The sequence below is a fragment of the Pleurodeles waltl genome, unplaced genomic scaffold (assembly GCF_031143425.1).
Source record: "Pleurodeles waltl isolate 20211129_DDA unplaced genomic scaffold, aPleWal1.hap1.20221129 scaffold_37, whole genome shotgun sequence".
Lineage (NCBI taxonomy): Eukaryota > Metazoa > Chordata > Amphibia > Caudata > Salamandridae > Pleurodeles > Pleurodeles waltl.
In genome coordinates this window covers 11,124,925-11,140,413 of record NW_027150076.1, presented here as the reverse complement: position 1 = coordinate 11,140,413, position 15,489 = coordinate 11,124,925, and the positions used below count along the sequence as shown (strand labels likewise).

General features: G+C 46.0%; 1 protein-coding gene across 1 annotated transcript in view; it reads right to left on the bottom strand.

Moving 5' to 3' along the window:
• The window catches only part of LOC138276142 (collagen, type I, alpha 1a-like), a 91,782-nt gene extending 77,598 nt beyond the window's left edge, over positions 1–14,184 (bottom strand). Inside the window, exons 1-2 of the mRNA XM_069219180.1 lie at positions 14,101–14,184; positions 9,220–9,401 (exon numbers count right to left, since the gene is read on the bottom strand). Of these exons, the coding sequence (XP_069075281.1) occupies positions 9,220–9,401; positions 14,101–14,184 (266 nt within the window). The remainder of the gene's footprint in view (positions 1–9,219; positions 9,402–14,100) is intronic.
• Between the last annotated feature and the right edge of the window lie 1,305 nt (positions 14,185–15,489).

The following is a 15,489-nucleotide window of genomic DNA, read 5'->3' as shown; positions in this document are numbered from 1 at the left end:
GCAACTGACAGTGGTATGCAAGTCCATTTGCAATGGAGTTTGTGGTTGCTAAGTGAGTCGCAGTTATCATCCACTTGAAGTGGATGGTAACCCACTTGCTAGCTGTAAGGGGTTCCCGATTGTAACCCATCACCTTTCCGAGTGTACCAAAATAATCCTGTACAAAACAGGCAGTGGTCCAAGGGACCACTGCGGCCCGTATTTATAATTTTTTTGCACCACATTTGCGCAGCTTTTTGACGCCAAAACGGCGCAAACTTACAAATTACAATTGGAATTTGCAAGTTTGCGCGGCTTTTGCGTCAACAAGTGACGCAAATGCAGCGCAACAACAAATATAAATACGGGCCTAAGTGCCTTAAATTATTCAATATTGAAATTGTCGTAATTTATTTCTAAGTGCTGCTCATTTCCCGTTGAGGTAAACGGCCTACACTTGGGGAACATGTTCTGCGTTATTTCCAAGCGGTCACGGACATGGAGGTCTGCTGTTCCCAGCAGGCCTCCATCCCCGTGAGTGCCCATAGTTGCAAAGGTGGAGCAACTTGCAACCCACATCATTGATGTAAATGAGGTGGCTCTTAGCAACCCCATAGCAACTCACAGACGGTGTCAGATACCCCATTCTGCATTGCAGATTGTTCGTCCCATTTCCCATCTTCCTACATCTCGTCCCTAGTGTAGACATTGGGTTATAGCCCATTGGTTCAATCTTAGCACACAACCAATTCCAGATGGCTTAGAGTGAGGAGTGTGATAGTTATCACATATAGTGACATATGTAGTGAAGTAAGTATGCGGAAGAGGTGCAGCCATGATGTACAAAACCGTAGGGATGATTAGGATGAGTAGTGTAGGGTGATGTCATCCATCATGTAGAGACCTGGATATTCTAGGTGTGATATGCCCTTATGTATGCATGCTTCACATGTACTTCCTCTGAGCCCTTCTGTGAACTATGTTGTGACAATTGCTGCAACCTATACATTTCTAGTAATGTACAAATAACCCATTGTGCTATCCCACCCAATGCAAAGCCAAAGGTAAATATCTGCCTTTTCTCTTCACAGCTGCTAACATGAGGGCGGCCGATCGCATCCATTTTGAGCGGCGTGCCATCCGTTACAGGCACATCCTGCAGGTGCAGTCTGGGTATCGGCGGATGGGCCGCAGGTATCACTCCGAAAGGGCCTCCGGGGCGTGGTGGGCCACACCACAGCCTCCAACAAGTGTGCCACCTACAGCCACCAACGACACAGCCACCAGGTCTGGCCCAGTGGTCCCATCTACTTCGGCTGCCATGGACCCGCCGCATGCAGCACGACCTGGACCCAGCCGTGTGCTGGCAGCAGGACAGTCACATGTCCCACCAACAGCTGCCACTAGCTCGACCTCTGCTGGCACACAAACCCTCCCCACAGACCCTCCCGTGGACCCTGCAGCCTTCCAGGCATTGTCCCTGAAAGTGGACCAACTTTTGAGGAAGGTGGACAACCTGACTGATGACATGAACTATGTAAAGACCCGGGTCCGCGACATCAGGCGCACACTAAGGAGGGCAAACCTCTAGTTCGTTTGCCCTCTTAAACTTTTATCCCTCCCCTCTCACCTCTTTCCTTTTTTTATCCTGTTAGTTGGGCTTTGGGGATTAGTATTAGGATTAGGATAGGTATGTAGCTTAGTTAGTGTTAGGGAAGAGGGTGGGGGGTCCTTGTTATTTTTCTCAAATATTTGTGTGTGGGTGGGTGGGTGGGGGGCAATGTTGGGATTCATGTTTAATAAAAAAAAAAAAAAAAAAAAAATTAAAAAAAAAAAAAAAAAAAAAAAATATCTGCTTGTTTAGGATAGTGTAGTATGTGTGTAGGTTAGTATGTTTTGTCCTGCATGTGTCCTGTCTCATAATGGTGGGTGGGGGGTTGATGTTTAGATCGTTTCGTTACATGTGTAGAGTAAGTTTAGCTTAGGTTAGATAGGGACAGTTGTGGGTTATTAGTAGTCAGGTTAGATTAGTGTAGGTGTACCTTTCCCTTAGTTGCCTCTTGTAGTACTAGATATAAATAAATATTTTGTTAACCCTTTACTTGATGCGTTAGGTGCTACTTTATCATGGCCTTGACATCCATGTTGCAGAATGATTTAGTGTGACATTTGTGTCCTATGCTCAGCATCCCCTGGGAATGGATGTTTAACATCCCATCTACCCGTGTGCTCACTTGTTAAGTATCCTCAAATTGGGAGACTCCCCATTGGTAGTGTGCATTGTACACCAAGCTTTTGTTATGATATGTGTCCAACTTCACAAAGAGTGCTTCATTACATGTCAATGTGGGTTAATTGTTAGGTCGGACAGCAGTGTGAAGCTCAGGGAGATCTTTGTAGATGAGGAGTTGTTCACACTCATGTATTGCTGCTTTCATTGCTGAGCTACATCATGTGTGTACTGAAGCAGCATGAATTTCCTTCATGGAAGCCTACTCTGTAAGGGAAGTTAATGCAGTGTGATTTGTACACGATTCATTACATTAAGCGGCATCCATTCTTATTTAAGTCTTGCATGGAGCCTACATTTCCCAGCCACCATTTGCTCTCTGGAATAGCGATAGATGGTGCATCATTCTGACCAACACAGCATGATTGTGTGTGCTTAGTTCCTTCCTCAGTTATTTCCCTCAGTATGGTAGGGCTATGATGCAATCCTGGCCAATGCACAGATGGATCTGAATATATGACATCAGGACAGTAGTATAGAGATTCAACAGGGTTGCCACACAGCCACTTTGGAGTTAGGTACTGCACAGTTGAAGTGTGAAATGACACAGAGACACAATAGGTGAGCAAGTGCGATTTATTTACAGGTGTTGTAGTGCAAATTGTCCATTCAACATTTTTGCTGAGTCCGTTCTGGGGCATCATTTCTTGGTGAGCCTATAGAAGGTGTCAGTGCAGAGGGACAGGATTACCAAATTGTAGGAGAGAGACATTCACTGGCAATGTGGACAAGTCAAACAGTGGATTGCCAAACAGTCATTGAGTGTAGGTGTTCAGAAACTGGGCTTTGACTAAACGCAGGACCTTGGTCAGAGTAGGCCATGGTGCAGGGACTAGGGCTTCCGGGTACTCCTCCGTGTGAAGGTTATCTGTTCCACGTCTTCTTCTTCTGATGTGTGTGTTGCCTCCTCTGTCCTTGTTGTTGTTGGTTGTGAAGGGGCAACACACACCTCAGTGTTAGAAGACATGGAGGCAGACATCCCGGGGGCTAGTCCCTGTGGACTTAGGAAGGGCAATACTGCAGCAAGGAGGGCCTGCTGGTTTCTCAGAATGGCAGCCACATCCCGATGGTAGGCAGCCAGGTCAGCCCTGAGGGGTTCGATGTTGCATTCGTGCACCCGTTGACTGGCTTGCATTCTTAGTTGTTCCGTCAACTGGATGACAGCTGTGGCGATTTGCTTTTGTGTTTCTACAAGTTCCTGCATGTGCGATGTTAGTGCTTGCATCACAGCTGTCTGATCAGCAGGAGGGATCATGCACGAACGCACCCCCTCAAGGCTGGCTGCCATAGTTTGCATCCCCACCCGCACCTCCTTGGCCAGCTCCCGCTGGACCCCAACGACGGTTCTTTCAAAGCTGGTTCCAGTGTCGTCGGAGTCCTCAGCTGTGTTGGAGCTGGCAGGTATTACATTTGGGGTGGCAGGTGGGTCTACTGGGGTGGCTGCTTCTTCTGGGCTCCTCCTTGGGACTGAAGGTGGGGTTTGGAGGCTTCCAAAGACCATGTTGAGGGTTTGTGGGGAGAGGTTGATGGGGTCGTCATCGATGTCATCAGGGAAATCAGGGTCAGGCATATCGGCAGGAGATCCATGTTCCTCTGCAATGAAACAGGGTACAATTAGTGTGTCTGTGTTGTAACAAGTTTGCAAACAGTTACAGGCGTTTGGATGCCTTATCTTTGGTCTCTGTTTTTTTCTGGGTATCTGCTGTCCTTCATATGGGCATTGTTGTAGGCCTATGGCCCACCTGTGTGTCACATGTGTGATGTGGAGCTACCAGACTTGTCTGCCTAATTGCCGCTAGGTGTTGCTTTGTAACATTTTGTGAATAGGCATCTTTGTGTCCTACTAGTCCCTCCGTGATTAACTATTCTTATGTAGAGACATTTTCGAGGGTGTGTTCTCATTATCCGACCTGAGCTGACTTGCTTACGAGGCAGCAGGATAGCTAATGGTGTGATGGACTGAGTCTGACCCACTTTTAATTGACTCTGTCACCCTGATTCTTTCATTTTGCTCTAGCTAACTAGCATTGGCTCATGTCTCCCACAGCAAAGGAATGATTATACATCCGAGCGCATGACATCTTTGGAACTTTTCAGGGAAGTTGTGGTCACTCAGATCCCAACATCTTCACTCTTTTCCAGTATGAACTCATACACAAAAGTCAAAGACAGTATTTGTTTCATATGATGATCTCTTTGAACAACTGACTTGTCTATATTTAGGTGTGAGCCACAATAACCCAAATACTTCAACATGGTAGACTTGAAATAGTCAGCAGGAGAGTAAGACATTGGTCGAAAACTATCATGGTGCCTAACAGTTTGTACTCTCCCTCTGCTTGTTCTATTTATAGCACAGCATGTTAAGCTTCTAGCCTGCCTGTCTGAATGACTGGGGAGACTTCATCCGTCATATCTGAGCAATGGCCTGTGATCTGGTTTTGCATCTGCAGCAAGGCAGGCAGCGTCTGGTGTTTCTCTGTTTGGAGACTCCCTCTTGTGTGTCTTGGGACAAGGAAGTGATTTTATAAGTCATAAGTCATGGTGATGAGATAGTTTCCCTACGCAGGAATGCCAAATCAGAACCCCTACCCCATCTATCCGCAAAGTACCAGACTGTATCCTTGACTGGGGCACAGAGTGTATCTGTTCTGGCACACTCCAGTGCAGATGTAGGCAAAACAGTGTGATTGGACTTATTAACAACACCCTAGGACTGGCTATTTGGTATATTTCCTGATAGGAAGGCCAATGAGAAGCATGTAGTGCAAAGTGCTCAGAGGCTCTTAGATGTGAGCATATGCGTAAGAGTACATTCAGGGTAAGGTGCAGAAAGGCCTACAGCCTGAGGCTAATGCGCAAAGTATACATTACACTTGCCAGAATACACATTGACTGACTGTGGGTGTTGTGAGTGCCCTGCCAACACACTTGCCTCTCAGGACCTGCCCCATTCACTTTTGATTCACATTGCATGCAGTGTACATGTTCCGTGCCATTTCCTATGCATGTTCATGTTTGGATGTGGTGTGGATGTAAACATTGTTGATGTTTGAAGATGAAGGTGGGTCATGTGTGTTTGATTGTATAAGCCTGTTTATCGTATGAAGGTCCGATTTGTTTGTCAGACTTTGCAGGTGTGTTTGAGTGACCAGTTGCCTATGTCTCCTCCTCAGGTGTTGTCTGAGCAGTATGACATTAGTGATGTAGCCTTGTTATCCAGGCATGTGAGGGACCCTGACGTATGCAGCATGTGTGTGTGGTTGGTGCTGTGTGGGTCCTATTGCTGTTTACTTTGGCTTATGTATGTGTCAGGTATGGACATTGGGCATTTGAGTGTACTGGTGCGTTTGTATTTTTACACTGACTTGTTGCGGATGTCAATGTCACCCCCTAATTTGTGTATGTATATTCCATGGGGAGGTTGCTGCCATTTGGTACTTTAGCTGCACAGAGATGAGAGGCGTTATTGTAAGGTGTTGTGGCAGTTACATTGCAGTTGTTGCTTTGCCTACTGGGTTACTGATAGGGACCTAGTTGCTGTAGGATAGATTTTACAAAACAAGTGCCTGGATGTGAGTTTGCTGTAGTGGCCTTCCTACCTGTCGCTGCTTTCCCTTGGCTCTATTGTTGTACTTACAGGATGTCCCCATGGGGCTGTACTTGTTGCTGTGTTTGGTGGTGCCCCAGCTTCGGTGTGTGCTAGGCATGCCCCCCTACTGTGCTCCTTTACCCATGCCACTCTATGTATATGCTGACTTACATGCATTGTGTAGTAGGTATTCCCCCCCTGGTTGCAGTTAACATTAGTGCATTATAATTCCCCATGCGACTTACCCTGCATGTGCATTGTGTCTTGGTAGTCTGCACTGTCCTGCCCTTGAATCCCTGTGACGATCTCCTCGGGGATGGCGGCTGCAACCATCTCCTCCATGTGGTCCAGGGCCTCCTGTTGTGCTGGACTCCCACCTCCAGTCTGCATTGCTGCCTTCCTGTTCCTGGCCATTTTCTCTTTGGTCCTGCGTTTACAGTCATGCCAGCGTTTCTTACACTCAGTGACTGTGCGGCGTTCTTCAGCCACACTGTTGATCTTGTCCACTATTTGCTTCCATATGGCCTCTCTCCTACTGAGTGGCAATTTGGATGTAATGAAAAGTTGGTGCTGGTGTTCCGTCACCTCTCTCACCAGGATTTCCTGCTCCTCTTCACTGAAGCGACACTTTCTTTTCTTTTTTTGGTTATCCTGGTTTGTTTGTGGGACCTCTTGGCTGGTTCCTGGTCTGCTGTCATCATCCTGGGCTCTGTTGTGTCCACTGGGATCCATGTTGGCTCTCTGGTAACACTGCAGTTTTCGCGCTAGAATTTGACGCAATTGCGTGAGAAAAACCAGCGCTTTCACGATTGCGCTGTCGTAAATCGGCCCACGGTGATGTGCGTCGCCTTTACTTGGTTTTTCCTTACGACTTGACGCCGCTGTGTGCGTCACAATATCCTGACGCCCACCTGTTGGTTGCGCCGCCGTACGTCAAAGTATAAATTTGACGCCCGCACGGCGCATCCAAATGGCGTTAGACGGCGCAAAATTTTTGGACGCAAAACTGCGTTAGCGCAGTTTTGCGTCAAAAAGTATAAATATGGCCCTTGGTGTTGGCTCAAATTGTGAAATTTATAAAAGAAGGGTGGCCCAGAGAAAGAAATGTACCTATTCAATTTCAAACTTTTGTCAAGGTGTCAGGTGAAATGTCAGTTGAGGATGGCGTTCTGATGAGGGGTGAGAGATTTGTTCCCCCGGAGAGCCTGAGGAAAAGAATAGTTGCTGCTGCGCATGAGGGACACTTGGGTAGGACACTTACCAAGCGCAGATTACGTGAAATGTTTTGGTGGCCTGGAATGGACCAATGTGTTGATGTCTGTGTGGATGAATGTGTGATTTGCAACAGTTGTGAAAAGGGGCTCAAGGTGAGGACTCCACCGTTACAACCTATTGAACTACCCGCTAGGCCGTGGGAAAAGCTGGGAATTGATCTTATTGGTCCTTTCTATGCTTTGACAAGTCCATGTAGATTTGCTGTAGTCTTCATTGACTACTATTCTAAGTGGCCTGAAATCAAGTTTATAGGTGAACCTTCATCAAAAAATGTGATTGAATTCTTGAGAGATGTATTTCTACGGGAGGGGTTCCCTTCGGCCATTGTTTCTGACAATGGTGTGCAATTTGTTAGTCAGGAATTTAAAGAATTTTTACTAGAAGGTGATGTTAAACACATAAGGAGTTCACTATATCATCCTCAAACCAATGGCCTTGTAGAGCGCATGAATCGAGTGTTGGGAAATTGTGTACAATGGGCTATTGCTAACAAGTCAAATGTTCAAATTTCTGTACGTACTATGCTTTGGTTTTATCGCACAACCCCCCATTCTTCTACAGGTGTTTCTCCATTTGAACTGTTGCGTGGAAGGAAACCATCTTCAAGGATCTGTCCCGGTTGGATGTCTAAGTGGGTGAAACAAAGTGATTGGAGTGTAATTGATGATACTGTCAGAAATAATGTCCGGAGGGCACAAACTAAGCAGAAGGAATACTTTGACTTATCAAAGAGGGTCTTCTCCCATGAATTTGAAGTAGGGGACAAGATTAGAATCAAACTTCCTGTTCACAGGAAGAAAGGAGAAAAGAGATTTTCAGAACCCTTGATAATTGACAAAGTATGTGGTAATGCTGTTAGGGTTAATTTGCGGAATTGGTGGAATGTTGACAGGGTAGTTAAAGTTAAGGAAATTCCTAACAAAATGTGTAAGTCTGATCTTTCTATGGAATGTCTCAACAAACCTTCTCACAGTGAACCAGTTACTGATGAAATGAATCCTGCGGATGTTGATAAAGTTGTTTTTGAACATTATGTACGCAGGAGTGGCAGACAAAGAGTGAAACCTTTGAGATACCGTTAATTCTGTGTCATGTATTTGAGTTATGATTTTGATTTCATCTTTCTTTATAATTTGTATCTTTAAATTTATTTTTATTTCTTTTGTTGTTATTGTTTTTCTGTAGACTGTTGTCTTATTGAGTAATGGTTAAATTGTTATTTCCTCGTTTGTAAGGGAAGAAGATAATGTAGTATTGCCGTGTCCTCGTGACTCCTGTTCTACGTCTCGAGCTCTTGTTAGAGAGAGCTTGAGACACTCGGAGTCAAGAGGACGGTTGAGGCGGTAGCTGCGACATCGCAGCGGTCTATTTACAGATTAAAAGATATTTACTTTACCTACACTTGTAGTCTTGATCACTACACTTGTCTTCCTGTCTCATGAGATGGCGTTACATGATAACTCTGAGCTCACTGAGTGTGGAGCATCCACCAATCCCAAGGACCAGGAGTTCTGATGATGGGAACATCGAAGGATGAAAGATTTGATTGTGGATGCTGGTAGATGGTTTGAAAGATTGGAGTCTGGAATAGAACAGCAAGTTCTAGTAGATGGATTAGTAATGCCTGGCGGGTGTGTAGTGTGTCAGTGTGTTGACACGGCTGTCCGGATTGTGTGAGCAAATGTCAGCAATTTATAGAGGTCCTCCCAGCCACCCAGCTTCATGCGACACTGACTTGATGGTGTGTTACTGGGAAGGCTGAATATGATTCTAGTGGCAAAATGAAGGACCTTGTTCAAAGATGACATGGATTACCATTGTCAGTTACAAAGGATAGAAGAGCCCAATGTACTTCGAGATTCTGTAAAGGCTTTCTGCACTGTGCTGGTACAGCCAGTGCCTTTATTCACTAGTTGGCATTTGCCAGGCGATGCCCAGGTAGAGTGGTTGAATGAATCCTTGGAGCAGTAGTTGTAGCTTCAACTCTTGCAGTCTTGTAGTATGTGGTTGATGCAGTAGGACTGTCTCAATTTATCTACAGAAAACCTCCTCTGCGGTCCCACCAGCCTCCCTTGCTGCAAACCAGGCCCTCAGCGCCTTCTGCAGCTCCTCCTTTTTGGTGAGGCCTTTTAATAGACACTGGAGCTCTTTACCACATTTCCTGAGCAGAGCCACTGGGTATGTCTCCAACTTCTCCACCTCAAACACCACATTTGCAGCAACTTCTGATGGCGAGAAAAAAACTGTATGTGGTTGCATTATAGTCTGCAACAAGACAGTAGTGTACACCAATCACTGTATACAAAATACAAATAGAAGTCCTATCCACACCGCTGATCACCGATGTTAGAAATGGGGTCTGTAGTTGGCAACTAGTTTGCAACCTGTCCAAGTAGGAAGCCTCACTGTAGTCAAAACAAGGGAGTCACATACCTAAGAAAAACCCTGCTCACCCACTTTGTAGCTTGGTTCAAGCAGTCAGGCTTGTCTCATAGGCCATGTGTAAGTATTTGTACACAACACAGTAACACAGTGAAAACATCACAAAAATACTCAACACCAGTTTAGAAAAATAGCCAATATTTATATGAGTAAAACAAGACAAAAACAACAAAAATCTAAAAGTAGAGATAGCACTTTATAAAGATATAAAAGAGTCTCAATCCTGAAGAATCAGTGGTTGTATCCTTATAACACACAGTACCTTGGATGCGTCAAAAACAAAGATGATGCCGGCCGCAAAGAAGGTGATGTGTCGGAAAAGCAAGCAACGTGTGGATTCTTTACCCACCTGGTTGGCAATGTGCTGGTTCTTTTCCCACCCGGCTGGCGATGCATGGATTCTTCTCCCGCCGGGCTGGCGATGTGTCAATTCCTTATGGCGGTGCAGCGTTGATGCAGAAAATGACACCCAGGGATGATGAGTGGAAAATCTAGAAGCACAACAACGATGAATCTGCGCTGAAGCGGGCGATGCATCGATTTTGCAGCTGCGAGACAGGCGCTGCTTCAATTTTTTTAGCCGCAGAACAGGCGCCGCCTCGATTCTTCTGCCACTGCAGGCTCGGTGTGTACATTTTACTTCAGGTGACCAGCTTCTACTTCCAAGGGCCCAGGATCTGGATTTGGCACCACTTGGCAAGTCAGGACTCTCAGCAAAAGAGACCAGGGACTGGCAGATGAAGTCTTTGATATACCCGAGTCTTCAGCAGGCAAGCTCAGTTCAGACCCTTGAAGAACCTTGGAAAGCAGGATGCAGAAAGCAAAGTCCAGGCCTTTGACTCCCAGGGCAGAAGCAGCAGCAGGCAGAGCGGCAGGTCCTTCTTCAGCATCCAGCTGTTCTCCCCGGCAGAATGTCCTCAGGCCACAAGACCCTGCCTCTCCCTGTCCTAGCCCCAGACACACTCTAGGGTGTTGGAGACTGGTTTGTGTGAGGACAGGTACATCCCTATTCAAGCACAGGTGTCAGCTGCTCCCATCACTCTAGCCCCAGAAGACCCACCAGGATATGCAGGAAACACCTCGGCTCCCTTTGTGTGATTATATAGAGTGGATTTATAAACAACCCAACTGTCACTCTAACCCAGATGTGGATTCAGCAGCCAAGCGGAGGCACAGAATGGTGAAGCAGGAAAATGCCCACTTTCTAAAAGTGGTATTTTCAAACTTACAATCCAAAAAACACCTTTATTAAAAGTATTTTTAAATTGTGAGTTCAGAGACTCCAAACGTCATATCTCTATCTGCTATCAATGTGAAATTACACTTGTAAGGCAATCCCCATGTTATCCTATGGTAGAGATAGGCCTTGCAATAGTGAAACACAAATTTAGCAGAATTCAGGACATGCAAAACACACTAGTACATGTCCTACCCTTTAAGTACACTTTTCCTGCCAATGGGGCTGCCTTGGGCCTACTTTAGGGGTGACTTACATGTAGTAAAATGGAAGGTTTGGCCATGGCAATTCAAAACTGTACACACAAACACTGCAGTGGCAGGTCTGAGACATGTTTATAGGGCTACTCATGTGGGTGGCACAATCAGTGCTGCAGGCCCATTAGAAGTATTTGATTTACAGTCCCTCTAGTGCACTTTACTAGGGACTTACTAGTAAATCAAATAGGCCAATCATGGAGAAACCAGTCCAATTTAGACAGTGAGCACTTCACTTTAGCACTGGTAAAGTGCCCAGAGTACTAAGGCCAGCAAACAAAAAAAATTCAGCACGGGATCAGAAACAGGAGGTGAGAAGCAAATAGTACAGGGGAAACCATGCCAAGAGGAGACAGGTCTAACAGAAACGTCAAACTCACATCTGAGATTCTCAAGTGGCAGCCCTGTTCAGGAACACGCTAAAGGGGTTAGACTAACGCATTTTAGTGCTGTTGTCCGCATCAACACACTAAAATGCTTAGCCATGCACAATTGGTATCTCCTAGCTGCATGACGAAGTGCTACAGGCAGCTCTGTGGAATAATACATTATTCAGCCAGCAGCACATGCTAGGCACTCCTGCCTCAGGCAAAACACAGCTGGGCCCAGGTCGTGAGAGTTGCTATGGCGAGTGCCTGGGTACAGCTACGTTTTTATTACACAGTTATTCTGCGAGCCCCCTCACTCACACAGCAGGAGTCCTACCCACTTCGATTTCATCAGCGCTGTGCACCATAAATATAAGCGCACAGGCTCCACCCTTCCTTTCCGACAGTTGTTGATAGACCCGGCTTCAGGCCAATTAATTTATCACCTCGTAGCTTCCCACTGAACATAATTTGTAGGAATGTTGTTTAGTTACTAAACAATACAGCCCGCCACCTGCCCCTCTTCCAATCACTGTGATACATAGCTCCCAAGTTTTAAGATCGCATGGTTTCAGTGCGCTTATGCATTCTGATACCTAATGTGTGACACGTCTCGTGAGTAAAAGCAACCAATGAAGTCCATATGAAGAGCTGAATATCAGAAGTTACCACTGTTTGACCAATGAGAATTACTAGCCTAACTATATGGTTCATTCTAGTCCAAATAACACCCATCAGAAGTAGCTCAGCCCAGTCAATTTTAACTAGATTAACATCATCAGAAACAAATACCTGTACCTAATGTGTTCAAACCCTCTACACCTCCAGTTGAACTGCCCCTACTCAATGCACTCTAACCCCATCATTTAGATCTCACCCACCAATCAGACGTTTTTACCACTAACCAAACTCATCAGCCAATGAGACCTCATCATCCTATAACCAAACCTTTTTTCCATCAACCAGTCCTTGTTCCATACCAGCCACACCAGCCAGAGATTGCTCTGTCCCACCCAGACCTTCCCCTCAGCATCCAGGCCTCAGGACACAACAACCAGGCATCAACATTTAACATCCTGATATTGGAACACATTGGATAGAATATGGCCCACCCGGAAAACCTAGCGACCTACCTTCCAGCCCTTAGCAAATGCTGGCCAGACTTAGGGGCATATTTATACTTTTTGGTGCAAAACTGCGCAAACAGTTTTGCATCAAAACGTTTTGCACTGGCTTGCACCATTCTTGAGCACCAGATGGGCACCATATTTATGGAATGGTGCAAGCTGGCGAAAAGGGTAGGCTAGTGTAATGGGAGAAAGGGGGTTTACACCCAAAAATGATGTTAGGCAGGTCAGAGTAAAAAGAAATTACTCTAACCTGCCCTGCATCATTTTCTGACCCAAAACCATCCATACCACATGAATCCTGTCTTAGAAAAAGACAGGAGTTGTGCCCACCACCCCAATGGCCAGACCAGGGGACCAGGGTCCCCTGGGCATGGTTATTGCACCCAGTGACATGTAGGGGGGCCCATTTCAGGGCCCCCAATGGCATTTAAAAAACTAATACTTACCTGTACCTACCTATACTTACCTGGGATAGGGGCCCCCATCCTCTGCTGTCCCGCTGGTGTGGATGGGGTGTCCCTGGGGCCTGGGGAGGGCACCTGTGGGCTTATTCCATGGTGTTCCGCCATTGACATATGCCCACAGGTCCCCTAACACCAGCCCAAAGCAAGCTTTGCACCATTGTTTCACCCCCTTCTCCCCCCTGTGCGTGATTTTAGCATGGGGGATAAATATGAAGCTAAGGCCATAGAGTTATTTTGTGCACGGGAACGCCTACCTTGCATCTTGTTGACGCGAGGTAGGTTTCCATATCCAAAAAATGACTTTAACTCCATAACTTTGGCACTAGACAGGTCTAGCACCAAAGTATAAATATGGAGTTTGTTTTGCACTGACTTTCCGAAAAAAGAAATAACACAAATTCATCACAAAAAAGTATAAATATGCCCCTTAATCTTCTGATAGCCAGACCTCATCTTCCACCATCCAGACTATGGCTTCCATCAGCCATTGGCCATGCCCCAGGTACCAGACCCTGTGACACACCTGCCAGATCTCAAAACCACTACCTGGATCTCAGCTCCTTCTAGCAGGCTATCAGCATTTACAAGGCAGACTTCACCTCCAACCAAGTGGACCTCATGTCCCACCAGATGGACCTTATATCCCACTAGCCAGTCCTAATAGCCAACCAGCCAGACCTTGAGCTCCAGTGGCCAGACTTCACAATCTGCCAGTGAGACCTCGTATTCCAAAAGACAGACTTCATGATCCACCAGCTAGACATCAGTGCAACAGAGTGAAACCTCTACACACACCAGCCAGACATTAGCATCTACCAGCAAAACGTGATAAGCAGTCTGACTCTTGGACAAACTTCTGTTGTATTGGCACAATATAGCCTGGCCTTGGGACCAAACCTGCTTATCAAAAACTCCTAATCTGGATCTTGGCTTCCAAAAAACGAATTTTAAAGCCCAGACCCTAAGCAGGCCTGGAGACACACAAGCTGGATCTACTGATCCACCAGCTGAATCTTGAAAATAACCATTCAGCGCTCATAAATCCCCATTTAAACTTCATTCTGACCTTCTGCACCCCTGCTCCCACCAACTGGTCCACTGTTTGCATCAGCTGGATGATAGCTGCCACCATGTAGACCTCATGATCCATAGCCTGATGTCAGGACCCAACAGCCAGATGTCGAGAAACACAACCCTGCCCTCTGGACCCAAGCACCAAGCCCTGGACCAGACTTCACCTTGACTTCACATCCCACCAATTAGACCACAGACTCACGTGCCAGACCCTTACTTCTACCTTCCAGACCTTGTTCCCACCAGGCAGTCATCAGCTCTGACCAAATGGACCTTGTGATCCATTGCCTGATGTCGGGACCCGCCAGCTCAAACCTCATGGCCTCCTAGACTGACCTCAGGACCTCTAAACTCAGAAATATCTGGATCTTGGGACCTTCTAGCAGGACCTTGGCACCCACCAGTCAGAGCCTAGGGCCCTCTACTCAGAAACCACAAACAGCACCTCAGGATTTAACAGCCAGGCCTCACAACTTACCAGCCAGACCTTCGCCTCTGCATCAAACCTTCACTCCCCCAATTTCACCTCTGGGCGGACCTCAGCTGCCACCACATGGGACTTACGATTGATTTACCTAATCATAGGATCCACCGGCCAAACCCCAGGACCCACCAGCCTAACTTCTTGACCCACAAGCCTGATTTAAGGATAGTTTTGGAGATTTCAGCAAAATATTGCTTACTCCATATATTTCATTTGTAATGGTTTGTTTTTCATGTCTGTGTTTTCTGTTTATAATCACTAGGTCATTATCAATATGACTACAATCCATGTACAGGGGATGTAAGTCTTGGGGACAACCGTCACTGCTGTTCGTCACAGAGGTGGGGTTCACTTGTCTGGTGATTAATGTAGGAACTCCGCCCAAAAGAGAAGATTAGGTAGCTGATGTTAGGTCCTCATGAACTGGTGTTGATTCTGCGAGACATAGAAGGTGTGAAACATGTTGACCATTTTCTTGACCAAATCTCATTAGACAATCTACCATCAATAATCACTTAGGGAGAACACATGGGACGTTACTTCCAGTGTATTCTCAGATCTGTCTTTACCCTTAACATAGACTCTGATAATGATTAAATGAGATTATTAGGTGTCTATAGTTTTGTCCACTATCCACAAACCTTCCCATTCAGTTGCAAGTACCTTTCAACATCGGAGGCACCCAAGTTACAGTTTTGCAACCCAGCTGACATTAAAAATATCTCCAGCAAATCACTCCCTAGAAGGGCCCGTTGACTACTGCAGCACCAGCTCAACGAGGAGCATGGCCGGATGATGAGAGCTTGTATTCCAATTAACTTATGCTTCCATTGACTAGTTGGTTCTGGGTATTTAATACATCACCCAGGACTCCTACTAGAACTGTATATTTAATAT